The 25,570-nt window shown below is 32.8% G+C and overlaps 1 protein-coding gene across 9 annotated transcripts in view; it reads right to left on the bottom strand.

Annotated features, from left to right (window-relative positions):
* The window catches only part of Kdm6a (lysine demethylase 6A), a 148,972-nt gene that overhangs the window by 40,220 nt on the left and 83,182 nt on the right, over positions 1 to 25,570 (bottom strand). For 2 of the 9 annotated variants that reach the window (XM_031343393.1, XM_031343472.1), the window contains exons 7-17: positions 18,798 to 18,852; positions 15,773 to 15,807; positions 13,361 to 13,454; positions 9,305 to 9,431; positions 5,339 to 5,437; positions 4,984 to 5,203; positions 4,303 to 4,437; positions 3,686 to 3,841; positions 3,040 to 3,135; positions 1,593 to 1,694; positions 271 to 666 (exon numbers count right to left, since the gene is read on the bottom strand). In XM_031343393.1, coding sequence (XP_031199253.1) covers positions 271 to 666; positions 1,593 to 1,694; positions 3,040 to 3,135; positions 3,686 to 3,841; positions 4,303 to 4,437; positions 4,984 to 5,203; positions 5,339 to 5,437; positions 9,305 to 9,431; positions 13,361 to 13,454; positions 15,773 to 15,807; positions 18,798 to 18,852 — 1,515 coding nt within the window. The remainder of the gene's footprint in view (positions 1 to 270; positions 667 to 1,592; positions 1,695 to 3,039; positions 3,136 to 3,685; positions 3,842 to 4,302; positions 4,438 to 4,983; positions 5,204 to 5,338; positions 5,438 to 9,304; positions 9,432 to 13,360; positions 13,455 to 15,772; positions 15,808 to 18,797; positions 18,853 to 25,570) is intronic. The other 7 variants (XM_031343689.1, XM_031343831.1, XM_031343611.1 and 4 more) reach the window with 4 other exon arrangements.

The raw sequence follows: 25,570 nt of genomic DNA, 5'->3' as shown, positions 1-25,570 counted from the left end.
GCATTTTGCTTCTGAGGCCAATATAAATTAGAAGTTGTCTTGGGAATTATACATTTTAATTTTTTCTTCATTGGTAAATCTTCCAGATTGTCTATCTATGGAAATATGATAGAGGACAGAAAATATATACATGGACACTGAACTGAAGCACAGTAACAACATTGAAGGACTATATGATTCATATAACAAGAGTTCCTCAAATACCATGCACAAACAAAATAAACACAAACTATTGTGTGAGAAGTCAACCTAAGCAGCTGGTCTTGTTACCTGAGTGGAGTTAGATAGTTGGTTTTTCCACGGCTCCTCTGTGCTGCTGGTCAGGTTTGTGCGGTTATGAGGTAGAGTAGGTGCGTTTCGCTGCAGGTAAGGCACATTTCCATTACTTCCACTTTCTGTTACATGATTATTGCCTATCAAAATAGTATCTGTACTTCCCAGTGTTCTTGATGTGTTACAGGGAACATGGTCTGCAGAAAAGGGTCCATTAGCCGAAGCCTGCCTAGAACAGGCAGGGTGGACTCCAGGCTGAGAGACACTAGGCATTCTGGTCAGAGGAAGCTGTGGTTGCTGGCCAGAAACTGAGTTTGTAGGCAGTGATGAGTCAACTGTTGGCCCATTAGGAATTCCAGTAGGCCGTACCTGTGCAACTCCTGTTTGTCTCATCTGCAGGGAACAAATGAAAAGCATATAAATGCAATGTGTGTAGTCCATGGAGGACAGAATCAGCATGTAAATACAAATAATCATGGACGTCTGATCTGATGCCAACATTTTTATTTCTCTAAGTTAAAAACTACTAACTTCAAAAACAAGAAACTATTTATTTATATGGCAAGCTATCTAGGAAAAAGGAGAAATAAGTTTCATGTTAAGGAAACATCTAGTTAATAATTACCAAAAGAAAATAAAAGCAGCTGAAACTTATGAAAAACTCTGGAATTCATAGTTCTTCAAGGAACCTCAAATTCTTAACTCTAAAGTGGGTCTAGTGATGAAGGACTGCAATCCCAGCTATTTAGGAGGCAAGGACAACAGGTTCTCAAGTTCTAAGGTCAACTCAGGGAACTTAGAGTTCCCTTGTATATATGAAGGAGGGAGTGAAGGTAGGGAGGAAGGAACAAGGAAGGGAGAGGAACAGAGAGAGGGAGAGGGAGGAGGAGGTAAAGGGGAAGGAGAGAAATTAGAGCTTAGTGGTAGTGGTAGCAGGCTCCTGTAGCATGAATAAGGCCCTGTGTTCAATCTTAAGTGCCCCACCCTCCAACAAATAAATAAAATAAAAGTAAATAAAACCAGAAAATTTATAATGATAAATCCTCTAAACTAAAGATGAGTATAAAACCTTACCTAGGTTTAGTATAGAATTACTAAGTACTAAAAACATATATATGAAATACCATGGAATTAAATAACAAAATATTATTTAAAAGTAAATAGCTGCACTTTTCTTAAAAACTTGTAGTATTTTAGAAAGTATAGAACATAAAGTTCTATTAAATATAAGCAGACATGAGTAAATTCTACAATGATGCTACAGTCAATAAAAGTACACAAAATTCTATCAAATTTTAGAGGGAAAATGTTATACACACTTGGTGTTGCTGCATTAACACAAACTGACTTTCCAGCTGTTCCAGCATTAGTTTCTGTGCTGGATTTAAATTATCTCTATTTGCTCGGAGTTGTTCCAAGTGCTGGGGGGAAAAAGGGAGAATATAATTAAAGACAGATCTAGAAAGAAGCTAACAAATCTGTTAAATCTTTATCTGAATAATTAGAAAAACTCAAAACTACTATTAAGATTAAACACTGATTACTGATCAACAATAATCTAATTCAATCTTTAAGTCTTTTATAGTTTAAGAAACTAAAGTAAGAACACTAAGCATTCATCTGAACATAGTTTATTTTAATGTGATCTTTGAGAGAGATGGGCATGAAGTTTTACTAATACAGTAATTTTTGGTGTTTATGTAGAAAGCTCTTTCAGCTTAGAAGACATGATACATACGCTCCAAAAAGCATTGACTAGAACAGGAATAGTCTGAAGACATTGTCTGAAACTAGTGATCAACTTAAGCAAGTTTAAGTTAAGTATAGTATCTACATAAAGAAATATGATTTTTTTCATAATAAGCAGACTGTTTATATACTGACCTGAAATGGATTATAGAGAACATTAATAGTTTACAGTAGACCCCCTTATGTAAAGGAGGCACATTTTAAGATCCTCTAGTGAATTTCAAAAATCAGAAGAGCTAAACCTATAATTTAATGCCTCTCCAGTCTTAACACCACTACATACTAAAGCCATAGCCAGTACAGTATTACGTGTGACAGTAAAACTAGTATAAAATTCTCTCCATTTACAACTTGAGGTAAGAGAATCTTTATCATAGATTCTTAGCAAACTTAACATATGATATTTTATGTATTTTTAGTAAGAACTTTTTACATGTTTACTTAGAGGAAGCACTTCTTTTTGATATATTACAATTGTTATAATCATTATTTTTGTAGTTTGTGGTCATTATCAATGCAAGATCATGATACTGAAACAGTTGTATTGACAATAAGATGGCTACTAAGTTATTAAGGGCCAATTAGCATATAACAGCCTGAATATATTAAAAAATGAGATGATTGATATCTCTGGTGGGATAGAATGGGATTTCATTGAACCAGCAGAACCTTATAATTTAGAACTTATTGTGGTTATGTTTTTGTCTGAAATTTTTCATTTAATATGTCTGGACCATGAATGTACATATACAATAAAGCTCTGCTAAGACAGGTAAGAAACAAGTAATGCCAGAAAACTGTCAGGAAACATCAGTGAATTAGAGCAGAACCTGAAAGAAGGCTTTATCCTATATAATATATATTCATACTTTATGCATCTACACGCATATTTTGTTTCAAAGTCAAAGTAGAATCAAGTGGGAAATAATGAATTATCTTCATTATAATGAACACACATCAAGTACCGAGTTTCTTTCCATCTAACGTTAATTTTTCTTAAAAAGTTATCTTACATACCTGTAATTTCTGTGGTGTCAAACACCATGAATGAGTTTGTTGCTGTACTGGAGGATGTGGCACAGCATTGCCACCACTCCAATTATCAGAAGTATTCTGAGGAAAATTGATAAAAAGAAACATTAAAGAATATTTGGTTAAGACAAAAGAGTTAACATTAATTAATGACTAATGAAGGCTAAATGACTGTGAATTGGAGAAATTACATATAAAATTTGTTATTATTTTCTTTAAAAATTTACATGCACATTAAACTTGATATTCATAATTTTAAAAATACTGATTCTTTAATAAGCCACCCCCAAAAAGCCCACCCCTAAACTATGGCCCAAACTGCTAGCCTATATACCACATTGTCCACTAGATTCAATATTAAATATATTTTAATGTTGGTAAAAAGTGATGATGAAAAGTGTGCTGATACCTTAACGGCAGGGAAATGGATAAAATGATTTGATGAATGCAGAGTTATTTCTACTTTATTTAATATGATTCTAAGAGTTCGGGATGGGAAAACTCAAACCTTTTACTCTTTTGATGTCCACAGATTTAAAGTAAAAGGACAGGAAATGTTCAAACTGCACAATTACAGGGCAGTTGGAGCTTCTTTTTTGACTGGGATTTTCTATTTCCCTAGGACATATACCTTTGTTGGACTAGATGTTCTTTTCCTCTTGGCAGGACTGGACAGGTCATCTACTTGGCTAGGAGGAATCATGTGTAGTGGCAAGGACTGCTGTGAAATTGGTGTTTGACTGAGGCCTAACACAGGTTCAGTATTTGGATGATGAGGTTTACATGCCTAAGAATCACAGAAGGAAGACAAAAATAGGGTGCTATATATTCTTAATTCATTCCTTCAAATTATAAAACTTACAAGTTGCATACTTTTCATTTTCAAAGTCATGTGGACATCTCTGATTGCAATTATTGAAAGTCAAAACTCAATGAATCATCAATGGAGGAATGTGTACCTTCCTTTGAAAACTTCTTTAAAAAAATTAAATAAACTGCTGCAGCATTATTTTAAGGAATGTTGCAAAAACATGAAAATGCACAAAGGTTCTAAGTTGGTAACCCCAAATTTATTCCCATATCTGAGGGAATTTTATTTTGTTCTAAATTCCCTTAGCACTTAAATGAAAGGGCTATTATTAATTAATAATAAAAGCCTTCTATGCTTATTTAAAATAAGCTTGACTACTACAGATTGAAAAGAACCCTTAAAGCTGGGCACTTGCAGAACATAACCCAACTTCTCACCTGCTGTGCTGTGTTCATGGCACCCTGCCTGGAGGTAAGCTCTGCGGGGATTGGTAGGCTCCATGCCTCCTCAATACTAGGAAGTAATTTAGTTTTATTCTGTAGACTACCTTGTGGAAGGTTACACAACTGAGCCTAGGAAAAATTATGTAAAAAGCAAATTTAACACAAGCCTACTTGAGTAAGAGCAAGTCCACTAACCCTTCCTAAAGGCTATAGGTTATTGTTTTTAAAAGAAAATAGATTCTAAATTTGGGGCTTTAGAAAGAAAATAAGTATAAAGAGGGTAACCAGAATATAAACCTTTGTGAGAATCAAAACATAGCTAAGCTGTTTCCAGGGTTCTCATTAGCTGTCTTCTCATGAAACTTCAAGCAAGAATGGAAGACAGTGTTTGTGTTCTTTTCCTTAAAATGCTATGACAATTTATGTAGAAAGTACACTGAAAAAAACTTATGCAAATTAATATGCATCAATGTGCAAAAGAGCATTTTGAACAAGATTGCTTATCTCACTTGAAATAAAAAGTAAAATACTACTACAAGCTTTGGTATATTTACAAAATATAGAAACATATACACATCCAGAGGTAACAAGATAAATTTTCCAGCCACCCTGTTCCTGCCTGAGTGTTCTAGGGAAATATGTGGCTTTTAAAAAATTGGTATTTAAAATTTTTACCTGTAAATACTTAATTCGTGCTGCAAGTCCAGAGGTATTACTACAATTTTTGCTTCTAGTTGCATTTAAATAGCATTTAATAGCATCTTGAGGCTGGTTGCAGGATTCATAGAGAGTGCCTAGATCCATCCAGGCTGCAGCATGACCATGGTCCAATTGTACAGCACAAATATAAGCTTGCAAAGCATCCATAGGCTGATTTTGCTGTTGATAGAGCACACTGAAAGGAGAAATTAAGAAAAAATAAGTGAACTAAGAACTGGTTAGTTTCATAGCATGATTTTCATTGCAATGTATGTTATATGTGATGCAGTCATCTTTGCACACCAATATCATTAATTTTAGACAGTCTTACCCTATTGAACACCATGTATCTGCACTTGCTTCTGATTTATCAATAGATTGCCTGTAAGATATAAAGGCATCCTGAACTTTCCCAATACTTGAATAGCACCTGAGAGGGAAAGGGAAGGGGGAGGGTAAGAAAATTCCATCAATACCAAAACAAATTACATTTGCTTAAAAAGGGTTATTTATGAATCAAAGCAAATTTTTAAAAATGTATGTTAATATATTTAGACACAAGTGTGCATATGCGCAAGGAAATTACAATACACACAATAACTAGCAATTCAAAACTGCACTATAGTCTTTCTTAGAGATGGTAAAGTATACTGCATTGATAAAGTCTTTTAAAATAACTATAGGCCATTCCACTTTGATATTGTAATATTAAGAGTTGGACCCAGCTTTTACATCTTGACATCTAGTTTTTCATAGTCAGAATATAGAGTTCAAAAACCCCAAATTACAAGTTTTTAGTAAGACCTAATGAATTTTCTCTTTTTAAGCAACAGAAAGGGCAAACACTAATTTATAAAGACAATAATGTAATGGTTTGTCTCTGAGCATCACAAACAGTATAAATATAGTATATATTATTTTATGACTATAGTATTATTTTATGAGATTCAGGTTTTAATGCCTGTCATTTTCTTAAAGAGTATGTACCTAATACAAACATCACTGAAATAACAAAGACAGAAATTATATGTTTGGTGCTAAAAGAAAAAGAAAACAGGATCATCAGTTTTTTTTCTTGAAGGAACATGATATAATTATTTTCCTTTGACTTTTGTACCCCCAACCAGGGTCTTCCTTTGTAACCCTGGCTGGCCTAGAAGCGAGAGGTCTACCTGCCCTCATGTCCTAAGAGTTAACATTAAAGGTATACTTTACCACACCTAAGGAATTTTCAATAGACATGAGGACTGAAGGTACTGTAAATATCATATCAAATGGCTAATGGACAGTTTAAGAAGTGACTACAGTTCACTCAGAGTTAGGAAAAGGTAAAAAGATAGGTAAGGATAGCTTTCCAACAAACTCACAATTTTGTCTTATTACTTGCTTACGCTGGGAGATCACTGGTTTAGAGTAATCAATAACAACAAAAAAGTAAATCTGGAAATCTTTATTTATTCAGAAAATATTTTTATCCCCAGTTATTCTTTGAAATTTTACTGATTTATATAATTTAAAAGTGTATTTGACACAGAAAATGAGAGGAAACATTCAAATATATTTGAACAGTATGGACAAATCCTAATGTATTTCTTTAAAATATATATACATATATACATGTGTGCCTAACACACACACACACTTCAAGACCCCACCTCTACCCCAAAACTTTGAAACCTGTTTCCATAACAATGGGAATGGCTGTGATAAAAGCACAAGAATATTCACCAGCCAACAATGTATAGTATAGACTAAAAGTAAAGTTATGTACAGAAAAAAAAAAAAGGTTATATTCACTGGTTTGGGATGGGTCAAAGCTGAGGTGAAAGGAATGGGAGCAGAAGGAGAAGGGAGAGAAACAAAAACCAAAAAGAGTAGCCCATACTCCACGATTGACTGAGAGTAAATAAAGGGAGAATGGAGAATCTAGAAGTGTAGCTTAGCAGCAGTAGTAAAGTATTTGGCTATGATATATTAGGCTAGGACCCCTCCCCCCAAAAGGAGGGATGATTTTATGAAGCTAATTTAGAGGATATGAATAAGAAGTAAGGCTATTAGGAAAACATCAAAATTTAAAATAGCTCTACAAAAATGTACCTTTGAAATGTCTCTATATGAAGAAAAGCTGAAAGAAGACTGCACATCTACTACAGAGTAGTAAAAAAATAGGCCTAAGGAAATACTATCATAAATTAGATAGAATCAGATAATTTTACTGACAAAACAGAGAAGCAAGTTTCAAACACTACCTGTAAAAACTGTTATACAGAAAAAGTATTTGTGACAAGAAGTCAGTAAATAAGATCAAGTGGAACAAAAGCAAAGGACAAAGATAGGAAAACAAACTTTAAAGTATTTTCTATTTATAAGCATTTCTCATATTAAAAGCAAAGCATTAGATGGTAGTGACTATGAGAAAATCAAAAAAGTTTAAAACACACCTACAATACTATAACAGATGAAGAATAATTACTGTCTGAAATGAGCATCTTCAACCATAAAACAAGTTAGATTGTGATAATTATTCCTTTCTTGAGAAGTCAGGAAAGTTTAATGTCTATCTGCAAAAGTTTAATATACCTCAGTGGTTCAGAATACACAGCTAGTTGACTGAAGGAAAGAAAAAAATATGGAATACTGCTTACTAAAGCTGAAAAAAAAGCACTGCATTTACAGTAATTCTAGATGTGATTCATTATAAATTTTATAAAACTAGAATCCAAGGGAAATACAAAAAAAAACAAAAACAAAACAAAAAAAAACCCAGAAGCTTTAAAGCAGGAGTGTATCTAACAGGTCATCTATTTTGCAGCCAAGTAATTATTATAAAGGGCTAGCTGTCCTAAACATTGGAATACTCTTTTTGTATTTTTCTTTTTTTAGCAGAATCTCTAATCTCCACCCATGAGGTGCCAGTAGCATTCTTTAACAATTCCCCTCGTCTCCCAAGAACCATTAATTTAGTGCAACCCCTTATAAAAGATAGCACATACTAGAATCATAAAACATAGGAGATACCAAGCTGGTACTGAGCTAGAAGCTGGAAGATGCCATTCATGCTACTGGAAGAGAAAAGCAATTATCAACCTCACCCAGCTGTGAACCCTGGAAGCTAGAATAATAACTGGCCTGGCAAAATATGCCCATTGGTATAACAGTGGCACAAACATATTGGGAATAACCAACCACTTTCTAATTAGATTTAAGGCCTACTCATACCCAGCACCATTACTGCAGCCAAGAATTTGTGACTAGACAGGCTGTTAAGTCCTAGGAAAGAACTTATTACTATTACTCTGCTAAATGGACATAGTATTAAACTGAAAAAGTATTAAGCTTATTGCTATAACTGTAGATTTCTCACCTCTTAACCTTCATTTGAGAAGCTTCTATTTACAGTAGATGATGATTAACAGAGGCCCTCAAGTGGTCAAAGTACAGAGTCTAAGAGAATGAAACTACCTAGTTCTAAATGGGGCATTTATGCTACACTTTTTCTTTTCAGGGCTTAGGAATCATCGAGGGTAGGGTGTTTGTGAAGAATGTACAAGTAGCAGAATTGGGGATGGCTGAGTAAGTAAAGGGGGGTAGAGGAAAGTGGCTGAGGAGTTGAAGGAAGGGTAAATATGATCAAAACACCCTGTAAGGAAATGCTCAAAGTAAAAATGAGGAAAAAGTGGAGGAGAAAATTGAAGCCTCAAAAGGGTGATGTGTATGTGTCCCACAATTCTATAAAAATATAACTAAGCCCTTACTTAAATTTGAGTCTTTTGGTGCCTAGTATTCTGAGTTTTCAACTATATGGTGAAAGGCAAAATGGATTAGGACAATTTATCAAATATGTCTATAGAGTATATTAAATAATCCCTGAACAAAGTTCTGACAATGTCTCTTTTTCCAGAAAGTTCAATAACTTATGCACATCCTTAAAAAATAGATTTCAAGTTAAAGTGTGGCTTGAGGTCTACTACTAATTAAATGCTAAAAATTACATGAGGAAAAGCACATTAAGTAATTCACTGAAAAAAGTAGTATCTGATAGGATCTTTTAAAGAAACTAATGGCAATTCAGGTTAATGAAACCAGAAAATGTTCTTTTAAGGCAAGGTTATGCTATGAGAAAACTACTGTACTTCAAAGCTTACTTTTATCATTTGCTTTTCAGAAATCTTTATTATAATCTATTAAGAAAAAAAACATACTGTTCAAAGTACAAATGAAAATTAACATTTGAGGGTGAAATTAAAATCTTTTAGTTATAACTATAACAGAATATAATCATCTGGTTAAGTCTCACCTTCCAAGGAAATACCAGGACTGGCCAGAATTTGGATCTGCTTCCAAGGACTTCTGTAGATACTGAATAGCATAACTTTCCTTGGTGGCCTTATCTCCCAGAAGATCCACAGTGTGATGCATCCAACCTTTAAAACATTAACATACATTATATAAGAATTCTATTTTTAAGAACACAAAGCAAAAATTTAATAAAAATAACCATTCTCACTAATGTATTATTGATATATTTCAGAATATACATTTTGGTATTTTAGAATTGCTAATTCCTATAAAAGTTTTTCTCATAGGAAGGTAATGCCAAATGGATGAATTCTATTTGGTAATGCCAAATAGAATAATTTCAGAGAAATTAAAGTATTTAAAAACAATTACTTAACATGTAATTACAAACACTAGATAACTCTAAAAAAATCTACCACTAATCAAACATATCCACTTTAAATGTACATATAATTGATCAAAATTATAAATAACAAGACTGTATTGGTTATTAGCAGTTATTTTCTTGTACAAAGAACATAGAAACATCATACATACTATTTCACATAAAATTTAAATGCAAAGAATTTCTAAGACATTCTATTAACGCAATATTTATTTCCAAGGAATACATAACTAATGATAGTTCAGTTAACATACACACACGATCCCATCTCCTTAGAGAAACATAATTCACACTGTATGTAAAGCCTAGAAAGAATTATAAAATACTGCACTTTGAAAAACAGAACTAAGAACTATTCAAATGTTAAGAGTAATAAACTTTTCTAATATGAATATGGAGGTGGCTCAACAGTTAAGAACACTGGGCTGCAGATTTGTTAGGTTTTGAGAAAACCTAGTTTCAATTGCCAGTACCACATGGTGGTTTACAATCTTCTGTATCTCAAACTCCAGGAGATCTAATACTTACTACTTTTTTTTAATTTGTTGGTTGTGGAGACTTTGGTGGCCTAAACTAGGATGGCCTTAAATGTCACACAGCACCCGTCTACTTCGGCTGTGTGACAGGCCTAAAAATCTGCTCAGACCTGAGGCGTATGATTTAAAAGGAGACAGTCTCCTGAGGAAGTCAGTCACTGACAGCTCCTAGCTCAGATGTGTTCCAGACTGGTCTCTGCTAAAGTCTGTGGACAGATTTGCATGCTTTCTTTATTCAGGCATAAAGGTGCCCTAAGAAATATTTCATTATACCTAAAACTGAGTTTGAACATTATTTCTTGGCCTTCAGTGTTTCAATAATCCTAATTGATTTCCTAGCTGTAATTAGCTTGGAATTTTTACTAAGAAGCTGTCTTACCAGACAGGGTGTCTCAAGAGTTAGAGCTAGCAGTTAGGCACTTTTTATTAGAGCAGTCCCACATAAGGCAGAATTGTTTTACTGACTAGAGAGAAGTTATAGGGCTTCCCTCAGTAATTATTTATGTTACAGCCAAGGAGTGCTAGAATACAACCTTTAGCTGCTTGCCTCAGACAGACCCTGAGAGTTTATCTTGGGGCTGTCAGGACAACCTAGCCCAAGAAGAAGGACACCACTGCTCCTCTGCCTTGCACCTGGCTGTTTTTTACTGACCTTGATGTAACCATCTCCTGCCTATACAACTTCTGTAGTTTGCCCTGTTCTCTGTATACCATATAAGCCTGATTTCTACTTCGTACAAATTACATTCAGAATCTGCAGTCCCTTGTGCTGTGTCTGTCATTTCTTCGCTAACGCCTTGTCTATCTGACTAGGACCCTGTTTCCCCCACGGGTTGAGGGAGGCCCAGACTGGCTGGCACGTGGCACTTAAACTCCGAGATCTGTCTGCTAACTGCCTACTGACTGCTGGGATTAAAGCACCTCTTCTGGCCTTGGAGAGCACTAGATATGTTCTTTGTACACCAACATAAATGCAAGCAAAACAATCATACACATGCAATTGCAAAATTGGAAAGAAAAAAAATTTAGTAAGTAGTTAAGCAAGCAAAAAGAAAAAAATAATAATACATCATGGAATACTGTATTCTAAATCATTGAAATGGATAAGATCTATTTGGTTAAGTTTGCCAACAAATCATATTTCAATTGCAAATCTCTACATCAGAACCCTTGGTTTTTGACATTTGGTATGTACCCTAGGAATTCAGGTACCATGTTTTACCAAAATTAAAACAAAACAAAAGTCAAACCACACTTCCCATCTCCTCTTATTATCAGTAAGAACAAGATTTGGGGGGGGGGGGGACATGTCTCACCACGTAAAAGTGTTCATTGTATAAGCCTGAGCACATAAATTTGGGAGAAAACAAGAATGAATCCCTGAAAGGTGTAGGTGCCTGTGTCCCCTGCCCGCACAAGTTTTTATTTTTAAACCAGGATCTAAAGAAATGACTTCTAATAGGAACGGGTCCAGAAATCAAGTTGCTATGAAGCAGATCCAATTATACAAAGTCACGAGTTTACTTTTATATTCTGGAATTTAACAAACCACTGTCAAAAGTCAGGTGATTTATGAATCAGACAAAATAAAAGCACGATATTCCAATCTACTTCTTAAAAATGTGCGTGTATTAGATAGATAGGAAGGATATGCATATATATTTTCTATGAAGCTAAAAAATGCATGGAAATAAGATGGATAAAAACATTTATATTCATGTACTAGTTGAGAGGTAAATAATTTGAAAGTTTCACATGTGTTTTTCCAAGTTAAAAATCAAAAACTTTTTCACTATACAAGCAACATGTTCACCAAAAGTATTTTTGATACTCTTAGCTTTTTTTTTCCTTTTGGGGGTAGGTGGGTGGGTATTTGAGACAGGGTTTCTCTGTGTAGCCTTGGCTGTCCTGGAACTCTGTAGACCAGGCTGGCCTCGAACTCAGAAATCCGCCTGCTTCTGTGCTGGGATTAAAGGCGTGCGCCACTACTGCCCAGCAAGAAAATATTTATATTTTTCTAAATATAAATATATATATTAGCATTTCCAAAATGCTAATAGACAAAATTAAAATATAAAATGAAAGGTTCCATATTAAAGTATGGTGATATGAATGGAGTATTAGAATACTTGGTTCCCAGTTTGTCACACTGTTTGGATAGGATTAGAAGTTATGGCCTTGCTGGAGGAAGTATAACTCTTTGGTGGGCTTTGAAGTTTCAAAAGCTCCCTGTCATCATTATCAGTTAATGTTCTTGTTCTCCCCCTCCTCTCTCGCCCTCCCTCTCTCCTTCCCTCTCCCTTTCTGGGTCCTCTTTCTGGTTAGATGTGTGCTTTCAGTTGTCTCTGCCAACATGCCTGCCTACTGCCATCTTGTGATATATTCCTACCCCTCTAGACCAACAATCCCAAAACAAAGCATCCTTTTTATAAGTTGCCTTGGTCGTGGTGTTTTATCATAGCAATGGACAAGTAACAAGACAGCAGGTAATGTCATTATGTATATATAGTCAATAACAATAAATGGACCTTTAACTTCAAGATAACATTAAACAAGTATTCTAAAAATGCATTTATACACAATGATCATTAAAAATTGACAACTAATTTTTCCCAGAATGAAACCAAACAAAGAAACAAACAAAACAAAGAAATCAAATACAAAATAGAGGGGGGGAAAAGACTCAATAATTAAGTAACAAAATTAAATACTGAAGGGTTTCATTGCTCTCTTTTCAAGATAATAATCCAAATACCCAAATAGTTACACATCCTCACATTTAACATTAAAATAGGACTGTATGTTTATAAAATCTATACCATATTAGAGTTTGTGTAATTTTAGTGATTAATACTGATGAAGCTGTGAAAGGAAGCTCATAAACCACTAAATGATTATAGGCAAATCAATTAATTTCACTGGACATAACTTACAAATGAACCTGCTACAAAGGAAGTTCCTATGCCTTGTCACCTTATGCTTAGGAAGAATTTTCAGAATTTAAAAGGACCACGTATATCTAAGAATTGCAGTATAGAGACTAAGATGGGAAATGCTTAGCAGAGGGTTCAGATTAATTTTGAACAACTATGAAAAAAATACAGAACACATAAGATATCATCCGATTACATACCTAGTTGTTGTAAGACAGTTGCTTTTACTTGTGCAGAAAGGTTTTCTGTCTGCAAAAGTTGCTCATAAGCTTCTTTTGCAGAATGATATTTCCTCTAAAGAGCAGAAAAAGAAGTTTAGAGAAAAAGAAAACAAATATAAAATCATTCCAATATTAAGAATTAAATAATATTTATTATGCTTTGGCACATTAAAAAAAAAACTAGCTGAAAGTAAGAAAGTGCTGATTCTATTGCTGGTGTTACTTTTCAACAACAGAGAGGTTCAAATAGGCATTTCCACTGTACATAATGCTACTAATAACACTCACTATCACAATGTAGCATTAAAATATGACCTTTTGGAAGTATTTGCCAACTCTCAATGGCTAAAATCATCTCAAATCATTTAATAATGTAAATCACCTCAATTTTACTTAATAGTAATTATAGCAGAGTACTCTCCACCCAAAAGATTTGTCTGCTTAGCAAGTTCCCAAGAAACTTAATAATAACCTCCCAAAAAAACTATAATTAAAAAATGACAGGTATAAAAGTAATTAAAATCCTATTATAAACAGAATCTTTCCAGAATATGAAAGATTACAAAATATTTATAACATCTATAAATTTAAATTTATTAAGACTGCCATAGTATTCAATGCTTATAGTATTTTCAAAGTTCCATAAGCAAATTTCTAAATGCAATCATTTACATGTAGTACTGTCCACAAAGATTTAACGTGACCAAAAGTTATTATCACAAAAGTAATAAGGTTTAAAACATCTTCAAAGCCAAAAAGTGGAAAGCTTGCAAACATTGCCTTTAAATTACATTTCATCGAACAATAGGTTACAGTGGCTTTTATTGTTATTACTACCATTTAAATGCCTGCATAAAATAAATCATAAAAAACTATAAGGAGAAATTCAAAATTGGCTGACATCTACAAATTAAATATAAAAGGTAATGTCTAATCAATCTATTGACTTATTCTAAGTATCAAATGAAATTAATAAGCAGCATTGGAAATGACTAAGGAACTATATTATATGAATATATTAGGAAGGAGCATTTTAGACAACTGCACATTGAAATTATCAGTACTTATTAACTGAATTTCTGCTCATGAACTCTCAACTAATTCCTAAGACATTAATCTTATCTAGTCTACAAAAGTTAAATAGGCAGTAGTTAAGAAGAATAAGAGCTAACATACTCAACCTAATTCCTTCAACCAAAAAGATACTGTTGAACATTTAACACTGGAAATGGTTGGGGCTAGAAAGTAGCATGAAGACCAAAGACAGAAAGAGAAAATACAGAATGCTGTATATAGATAGTATATTTTGTTCAAATGCTTAGAATACTAGAAGACTGAGCAGAAAATTCAGAGAGTGCTTACAAAGACCTTTGTTTAAGATGACTGGTTGTAACCTAAGGTACTGGAGACAAGGAACTATTTCAGCTAATGTAGTCAGAATTATATCATAGAAAGACCATACATTGGGAAATATTGCAATGTTATTACACACCCAAAAACAAGAAATATAAAACAGTGACATGTTTGGAAATTTTTGCATTATATCAAGAAACATGAAGTTGGCTTTTGCCTCATATAATGTACAAAACAATAATAAATGCATTAAAGGTTTAGTAATAAGAAATACAATTTAAAAAATGCAAGGAAGTTCTTCCTTCAGATGGGAGTTCACTGAACATAGCAAACCAGCACCAATCACAACTAAGAATAGACAGTTGACAAAACAACTATAGTCCTTGCCTGAGGATGCTAAGGTGGAAGGATAGCAAGCTGAAAGCTATCTAGACTGGATTGTAAGATCCTTTTCAAAACAATCAAAATAAATAAAAGTTTGGAGAGATGGCTGAGTGCCTATTGCTCTTGAAGAAGACAAATGGTTCTGTTCTCTGCACCCATACCAGGTGGATCACAACTTCCCATAAATCCAAGGACACTTGCAACATGTATACACAAACTCATACAGGCACACGCACATGCACACGCACACGCACACACACACACACACCTGCAATCATGTGTATAAAAAATCATGCAAGCATACACACACATATACATACATGGTGACTGATTAAAAAAAATCATTAAAAACAACATATTATAATAAGCTTCTACAAGAGAATAAAGCATTTACCACCACAAGAAATAGTAAATACAACTACTAGAAATAAAATCAAGTTTATAGGTAAGTTATAAGTGATTCTTCTCTGAATATATCAAGTTTCTTGTCTATCAACTGATTAAGCAACATTCTGACTAAACTTAATGAGTATATATGTATGTAACAATACCCAAAATTGTATTAAATTCCTTGCATATACTTAATTTCATTAGTACATTGTTATAAGTGATACTGTATATTTCTTTTTCACTTGGGTAAATTGAAACACTTACCTGGGTTTCATATAAGTGGGCAATGTGAAACTGAACTATAAAGAATGATAGAAAACAAAAACAAGTCACTAATAGTACAGCAAGGTTTGGGGCAAATTAGACAAGAATGAAATTACAGATTATAAGCATGGCTTATATTACATAGATTTAAGTAATAGGAGAATAATTTTTACTTGCTTTTAATAAAAAATATACAACTATACTGAAGAACAAATAGGATAATAAACCATATTAATCATTGTTAATTAACAAAATGCATTAGTTATTAATTATTAATGTTAACAGATATGGCAAATGAGTATATACTTTATAAAGTTTAAAATGACAACATTGAGTAAATAGGAAAATCTTATAAAACTTTTATATTTCAAAACATAGTACTTGAAGTTGAGTTAAAAGTCAAATGTATATTGAAGTCAGTATCTAACAGAAAACATACTAAAACAAAACATATATTTTAATATGTTTATGTGCTATATTACACATAAACAACACTTATAAGAAGTTATAGGCCAGAATGATCACAGTAGTAACACAGAAATGGGTAGTTGATTTCTTTTTCTTTTAGAGCTTCAGAGTTAGATTTCATCATTAATCAAAACCAAACAAGTCAAATCACTTGGAAGAAAAGTACTAAACAGTCTTAGAACTAATACATAAATATTGAAAATAAAAAGGGAATAAGTTGGCTTTTATTTCTGTCACCCATGTATGAAAGCAATCCAAGAATAAAGACTGGTGTTGTCTCTCTGTCCTGTTCTCCCTTCCCTTTCCTCTTTTAAAGTTTTAATTTGTTTTATCTTCTCTCAACTTTGATTTCGATTTTATAAATTGACTTCAAGTACGCTCCAAACAGCTCAAAATTATATAAATATAGCTTGTGTAAACTTGTTTAAAAAAAAAAATTCCAAGGTCCAAAGCTATCTATGATCAAGTTTTCAGAGAGACTTGCCATCAATGTAGTCTTCTGAAATGATGACTCTGAACAGTGTGGGCAAGGTCTGGAAAGCTAACTTTTTATTCATTTCTATGGGTGATTCTTCATGCTTAGCCTCTCTAGCTGAACACCAGGGTAAAAACATCACACAAGATAAGGAAGCATATAATGAATTTTAAAATAATATGTTAATTCAAAAATATTATGCCATGTTAAACATCATATAAGTGAAAATTAAAATATCTTTAGAATGTGAAAAACCCAAAAATAAAAATTAAAGTTTTAAGTTACAGAAAAGTTATTTAAGGGCCTTTATCTATTACTCCCTGCCTAATACAATGCAGTTCTTATAGAAAATTTCAGTTGTATTATTTCCTTGTTATGTGAGAGACAGACTATTATTGCAAGAAGAGATGGAGTCTTCTAAAATACTAAAAGTTCTTGCCAATAACATTTTTCTATACTGTTGTCTAATAAAAGATAGTAATTGGAAAAATGAAAAAAATCTATTAGCTACTTGGTATTCTACTGCCACTCTACAAACGTCTTCTAGGTCATCTTATGGACTACTGAAAAGGACCTCATTACTCCAAGAACTACTATGTCCAATGTTGCCCTTTGTAGTATGAAAAATATCACACAGTTAAATTCTTTCAAGTCCTCTTTAAAATAGAGCAAAACAAACAAATAAAAAAAAATTCACTGGGCTGGAGAGATGGCTCAAACGTTAAAGGCTAGGCTCACAACCAAAAATATAAGAGTTCGGTACCCAGCACTCACGGCTGTCTCTCCAGCCACAGGAAAAAAAAAAATTCATCACCAAATTACATTTGAGATAAACTAATATTGCCACAAAAGGACATGAGACTAAGTTTACTCAGAATTAGCAAAATTAATACCAGGAGACTATTGCAATCTTGTAACAAAACGTCTCACATCACCATGATCTTGCTTTTCCAATTATAAGGAGTAACTTACATTTCTTAAATACTGCTAGAAACATTTTTTCATACAGAAATGGTTTTCCAAGCTCAGTTTACCTTAGACTTCCTTTTGGAGAGCACAGTGCTCTACTACAGAGCTACAATTGCACTTTGCCCATGCTGTTAATCCATGTCATATTAAAAATTCTGCAACTTTTCACTAATCAATCAAAAATTTTCCTTAGGCATTTCAAAATAATGAAACTACTTGTCAATAACACTTTTCTATACTGCTGTCTAAGTCAGAGGACAGAATGATAGAGTAGCTGGGTGCTGAATCTGTACCCTTCAGCCCAACTCTTTATGCTTCAACTTTCGTATTCAGGTTAATACAACAATGTTTTTCAACTGTTCTCTTTCAACTTTTCCCTAAGAAGGAAGGAAGAGGGAAGAGGAAATAGAGCAAATTAAAAGAAAAGAATACCCAAACAATTTTTAGCAAAATAGTTACTTCCCGACAAACATTTACTGAATACCTTGAAATTTTCATGTTAGTTTCTCTTTTTGATTTTTCAAGAAATATTTTTTTTAAAAAAAAATCTAGATAAATTCTTAAAAATACCCTTCAATTATCAAATTGGTTACTTTAAAGTATATTAAATGGACAGGAAAAGAAATCTATATAGAAAAAGAAAATAAAGAAAAATACTTCACAACAGCATCCTTCTTTAATTAACTGGAAAATATCAGTTCAAACTTTGCATGATACGTGAAACTATGATAATAAAGTCAAAGTATCTGCAATAATTTTAACACCAGAGCACAATCAATGAGCTCTCACATAAACCTTTGCATATCTACAAAATGATTGGCAAATGCTATTTGCAATCCCTCTAAGTAATTTACAATTAGAAAGTTATTTAAAAAAAAAAATAAATAAACCTTGCTCATCGGCCTACTTCAATACATATCTGTTTCAGGCAGACTAATCACAATATTTAATCTCCTAAATTCTATGTGTAAAGTAACCATATTAATCTACAGTTATACTTAATAACTGTAGAATAAATAAACTACACAGAATTTGTTAATATGATTTCAAGTATTGTTACTGTTTGTAACAAACATATCTGAACACATGTATTAAAAGGTTTTTAGTACTTACTTTCAGCATTGGACAAAGTACAGGGGTTGCAGTCAACCAAAGCTAACTGAAAATGCTGCAAACAAGAAGAAAGAAAGTCAATGCACTAAAAAATTCAGAGTTGTATGAAAGAACCTTAAAATATTTTTCAGGTATGTCAGATCTAACAAAATACTGAAGCTATATTCCACACACAGAATTTCCTAACCAATGAATGAGAATTATTTTGTACATTTAAGGCTCTCAATTGAGATATAGTTTTTGTTGGGTTATTTACTTGAAGCAGGTGAGAATAGAAAATTTGAAGACTCAAACTTGTCAAATTATCATGTGTATCTTTTTATTTATGAAAAGGCTTTAGATTTTAAGTATTCAAGTAAACAGGGAGTGTTACAAAGCAATTTAAATATAATACATATTTTTTGAAACAATTCCGGTGATCAAATCTAGGGTCTCCTGTTCTCCAGGCAAGCACCCAATCCACTGTGTCATTCTTTGAAGGATGCAACTACTTTTTATCTTAAAGCGGTACTTAAACATTTGAAAGGAAAAGTTTCATTATGAGAATGGTTATGAAGGGTAAAACTAACTAGTCCTTTTAGAACGTATGTATAAATTTGTTCAATTGCTCAGGCGAAGTTAAGCTTAGTAATTTAGTGTTATTACACTGCCCTACTACAAGCAAACATAAAAAAATTCATATTAACATCAACATTTAACACAAATGTTTTCAAACGGAAAACAATTGGAAATACCTCAAACCTAGTTTTGCAAAATAAAATTGAGGATACAAAAAAATTTAAAAGTAAATGAACATTATAAAATTGGTATAAACTTAAGCTAAATAAATAAAATAATCAAATTTTTCAACAGTTCTGAAAAAATGGCCCATAAATATATATTGTCTAATTTTCCAGGCCGCCACAAAGCTTTAGCATTGAAAGTAATAAACACTCATAACCTAAACCATTTTAGTAAACTTTAATAAGCTTATTTCTAAGTAACTAGTATAAAAATAACTGATATTCATGATGTTAACTTTCATATGTAAGCCAAGAAAACATTTAATAACTTTCATTAAGAGAAATGTCATCACCAAGTATTAAGTATTGTATTTCAACATGGAAGCAACAAAACTGAACTTGGTAAATTTGAACCTTCAACTAATAAGAACAAACTGTCAGTTATCTAAATTTATATGAAAAGGAAAGTTAGAAAATTCCTATTTGAAAATTACTATTAGAATAACTGTTGTATATACAATTGCAAACACCTGCTAGATATATGCACAATCAAGCTAGACTCTGTATTTGTAGCTTTCTTAAATTTTAAGGCTTTCAGTAAATTCTAAATGGCTAAATTATAATAGAATACACACACAAAATCTTAAATGCTTAATACACTTAACAAATATTTATTTGAAAGCCTCTAATGCCCAAAGGACATATACACACTATGGGCACTGTGGTAAAAACCTACATGCCACACTTGACTAAATTAAAAAAAAAAAAAAAAAAAAAAAAAAGAAAGAAAGAAAAGAAAAATCCTCAACATCTAATACTTCAAAGATTCCCTGTACTTTTCTATAGTCTACTCAATAGACTGTATATCTTTAAACAACCGTTTTGTATGCTACCAAAGCAATAGAAAACAGTCTATTTTAAGATATGTAAGTAGTATGAAAGCAAAGCAGGCTTTCCTCTAAATAGAGCAGCATAGGAATCACACTTTCAGACTGTACTGTATAAGTCTCATCTAGCCTGTAAAAAGAAATTCATATTTGATAGAAAACACCCCTTTCCTCACTGGGGAAGAAAGGCAAGAACAGGAAACAGCCTTGAAGAAGAGTCTTGAGTTTTACTGAAACACTGAAACAAAGATCATCTATCAGCATCCAAGATTCTGCAGAGAAACCTGGCATGAGTCATTTTGATCATATATTTATATAGTTATCAAAAATATTAAAAGTAGCAATCAAATCAATGGCCCATAAGTTAAAAAATGCAATTCTGAAGAGAAAAAAAATAGAAGACAATTCAGCAAAAATATACATACTCAAACCATGCACTTAGAAAATGAAACATATTATGAAATAATTACTGTTTATCATTGAATAATTACTTGATTCCTTAATTCAAGCCTAAAATCTATATCCACATAATTATAAGTAAAACAAGTTTTAAATTTTCTCTTTAAAGTGCTTCATTTCTAGCTTTAGAGTTTGTCTATTCCAAATCTTTTGGATGAGTGATGATTTTTCCCATTTACTTATAAATTATTAATTTGGAGCAATAGTTGAATTCTAAGCCTAATCCAGGATGTTTTGATTAAGAATGAGTTCAAACCAGAAAACAACCAGCATATCATTCTGATATATCACCAGCAGTGTTAAATGCCACTGTTCTGGGGTTATTACATTGTGTGCTTATCTCCAGAGACCATTATTTCAGAACATAAAAACATGGTGGGTAAACAGCCGAAACTATTATCTGTGTTCGATGAAGTAAGACAGTCTCTTAAGAGTTACATGTTAGTGTTAGGCGATGGTGCTGCATGACTTTAATCCCAGCACTCAAGAGCAGAGACCAGGACACCAGTGCTATACAGAGAAAAAAGCCTATCTTGAAAAACCAAAAAGAGTTACATGTTAGCAACATTACCAGCTTTTTATTCTATACCAGGTCCTCTACTATGGCTTTAGCACTACATGTGTTGCTAACTAAAGTTGGTGTGCTAAGTTTTCATTTTGTTTTAACTTGTTAAGGAAATAGAGAACAGACTGCAGCAGGAACACACACGAACACACACAGACAGACACAGACACACAGACTGACAGACTGATTGACACATACACACACAGAAAGAGACAAAGAAAATAAGAAAAGAAATATTTCAGGCTGAATAACTTATTTTTTTCTGGGTCCTTAAAAACAGGGCTAGATGCTGTTGAAAAATCAAAGTTTTACTGTTATAGACTTCTAAAGGTATAATTTTTTTAAAAAGATTAATTGAACTAAAACAAGAGAAATGTAGGCTGAAAGAATACTTACAGATTTGATCTCTGAAGTTGGTTACAGAAGGGTACACAAGGCATTCTTGATTAAGCTGATCTAACTAACATCCTGTTAAAGCCCTCAAACTTAACTCCTCTCAATCTTTTTAACTACAGAGTTATTGTGACTGCTCAAGGAAAGATTACGGCATATTAATGTCTTCTAATAGCTACCAGATCCTGACTACGCTCACTGAACAAAAGGGAGCTCTATTTGAAATTACGCCAGCCTTATCTCTCTTAAAAGTCCCTTTAACAGAACAAGACAAAATACATTGTATATTACTGATACTCAAATTGTCTTTCTACCTATTTTTTTCTGGTTCTGGACTTTTGGCCTATACCACCTGACTGCCCTTGGGTAACTCCAACTCAATATACTCATCACTTACCTCCATACACAAGAATTTTCACTTTCCAAATTCAAACCTGCTGTTTTACTTTATCACTTATTTTAGTCATGAAACTGATTATAGTAATTTGGATGTAAAATGTCCCCCACAATTTCAAGTGTTTGAATATATGGCCCTCAGCAAGTGGCACTGTTTAGAAAGCTGTGAAATCTTTATTGAGGTAGTTTCTGCATCCTATCTACTCTCTGCCATCTCAGGTTTCTCTCCCTATTTCTTTGCAATGATGAACTGTATCATCTCGAACTATAAACCAAACTAAGTCTTTCTTCCCTTGAATTAACTATTATGTTAACCCATCCATTCATCTCTGAGAACCCATTTCTCTTTCTGCTCTTACTCAGTTTTTTTCTCATGTACCCATTCCATTTAGTCTCCCAATATTCATTGTTACTGTATTTTGCAAATGTAGAAGTGACTCATTAAAAATTTAATAGCCAGGAGGCAGAAGCCCATACCTTTGAGAGATAGAAGCAGGTGGACCGCTTAGTTCAAGACCAGCCTGGTTTATAGAGCAAATATGACAGGACAGCCAAAGCTACACAAAAACACCCTGTGTTGACATCCCCTAAACCCACCCCCCGAAAAGACATAGTATCTGTCCATTGTGTACACAAAAATGACAGAATGAGGCAATCTCATTTCCAAATTATTTTCAGAGTAAATAAATTGTAGCTATATCAAAATAAGACTGGTACGCACATAATTTTTTAGTGTAAAATGTTATTTTCTTTTTAAAAGAATATTTATTTATTTATTTTATGTATGAGTACACTGTAGCTGTCTTCAGACACACCAGAAGAGGGCATCAGGTCTCCTTATAGATGGTTGTAAGCCACCATGTAGTTGCCGGGAATTGAACTCAGGAACTCGGGAAGAGCAGTCAGTGCTCTTAACCACTGAGTCATCTCTCCAGCCCGTAAAACGTTATTTTCAAACATAAGTTTTTTAAAGGTGAAGTTAGACATAGTGAATGCTTCATAAAGATAAAGTTTAACACCAAATATAACTACAAATTTAAGTCATGAATAAATATTAATAGTCACATTTAATTACAACTGAGTTGTACTCTTAAAACATCTAGGAAAGAAAATTGTGACTTAAGAGACTTGTAATTACTCTAACTCTCCTGTCTAGGGCATACTTACTTTCACATATATAAGCCGTTAGGAAGTTTTCAAATATATTTTATAAATACTATAGTATTGCAGACTTTTTTTCTGCTTTCTATATGGAGAGTGTATCATCGAACAAAGACAAATCTCAAATATAAAAACAAAATTTGGCAGGCAGAGTGAAGTAACTATTACTAAACAGCCACATAAATCAATTGATCTATCACCAGGTAAAGTAAAAATTGACAAGTAGTAGAAAAAGAAACAAAGAAAGAAAAGATATTGCCTTCCACAAATGAGGGGGGGAAACATACAGAAAGCAGTCAGCAATGGCATCTTATCAAAAGGAACAGTGGTGTCTATCCAATAGAAAATAGGGTTTTATTGTACTGTTTTAAGGTTTAAGGTTTCAACCTAAAAAAATGGTTTCCAATTTCCACAATCATAATTCATATTTCCGCTGACCATAAAAAGTCAAGCATAATCTTACAATATCATAAAAACCCAATAGTTATTCTGAAGGAAGAAATATACAATGCAAGTAAAATTAGGAAAAATCCTACCAGAACAGTGTTCTCATGGTTTTTAATATATGCTTAAATACATACATACACACATCAAGTATTAAGATGTCTCTCATAAGGCTTAATATGTGGTAATGAACACAACTTTATAGACTTCATCCTAGAATTAGTGGCATTGCTACCAATAACAAAGACACTAGAGTATGAAATTCATTAAATAAAAAGTTTCAAAATACAATGAACAGGCATTTAACACTGTCTCTATTTGTTACAACCAACTCAAAGAATTAGCAAATATGGATTCTATGACATACCAATACTATGTAGGATCCTTTAGTGAAGAATTTCTTTCCTTATTACCTTGCTATAGGCCAAATCACTAATTCTTAAGTTTTAAAGCTTCCAACACATATTTTTTAAATTACTGGAGGACATGGGGAACTTCCCAATTACCTTTTCAAAAGGTAAGTCATATGCGTGAGACAATCTCTCTCAAACCACTCTAAAACCAGAATTTTCAAAATGTCAGAAAAGGTAAGAAATGAACTTCAAGAAGGAATGAGAACACATCAGGTATGAAATAAGTAATAGTAATTATCATTGTCTCCATGCAACAGAAATAACAATAAAATGTAAGGTTAAAGTATTAATAAAAATCATGGATATTTTGAAATTTAATACTACAGATAAACTAATAGACAATATTCTAATTACTAGAACACATTTCTTAATATGTAGTTCATAATAGCGAGACTACATGAAACAACCTGTGCATCTACAATAAAAAAATTAAAAAGTATTTTATAAATTCAAAGGTGATTTCTAGAAAGGAAATAAATATCTTGTCTTCATTTATTTTTTCGGTGTTAATATATGACCATTTAAAACTGAGAATAAAATTCACAAATTTTGAACCAGATATTGTGGCTCGTACCTGCAGTCCCAGAACTTAGGCATTGAGACTGGGGACTGGAAGATATAGGCCAATGAGATCAAAGCTAACCTGAGTTACATGTCAAGACTCTGTTTTTAAAAGATTATTATGTATCAACCAGAAATGAATATTCCCATTAAGGTGAGAAGAATGTGAATTGCTATTTTGCATAAAAGTATGATGTTGAATATAGAATAAAGTAATATACTGAGGCATTCAGAGAAAAAATGAGATCAGGTCTTTTTAGACAACAAATAAAACCAATTTCTCTTCTAATTCTTTTTAGTCTACATTGCAATTAGGAATTTTAACATTTTACAGCCTCTTCCACTTGACTACCTAATCATTTAAATCATACCAATACCTGGTAAAGTGCCACGTTTTTATTTTTTATTTTTGAAAAGTATCATTTGAGTTCAACTGTATTTTGTATTCTTATCTCATTCCTTTCATATTAACCCCTTTAATCGTCATTATCTTCAAATATCAAATTATAAAAAGATACTAGGAACAACCCATATATTCTGACTTAAAAAAAAAAAGGTTGGGGGAGTCCCATTTTAAAAAACAAACAAACAAACAAACAAACAAAAAACCTCAAATGAGTCAATGAGATGGATCACTGGGTAAAAACCAATAACCTAATTAAAATGCCTGGAACCAACATGGTAAGAACCAATTACTACAAGTTTTCCTCTGACCCACAGGCACAGAATAGATAAATTAGATAGACTGCTAATGATTAACCTCAATGTTCTT

The sequence above is a fragment of the Mastomys coucha genome, chromosome X (genome assembly GCF_008632895.1).
Source record: "Mastomys coucha isolate ucsf_1 chromosome X, UCSF_Mcou_1, whole genome shotgun sequence".
In the NCBI taxonomy this organism is placed as follows: Eukaryota; Metazoa; Chordata; class Mammalia; order Rodentia; family Muridae; genus Mastomys; species Mastomys coucha.
Note: the sequence above shows the minus strand (reverse complement) of the source record. Positions and strands in the feature narration are given on the sequence as shown.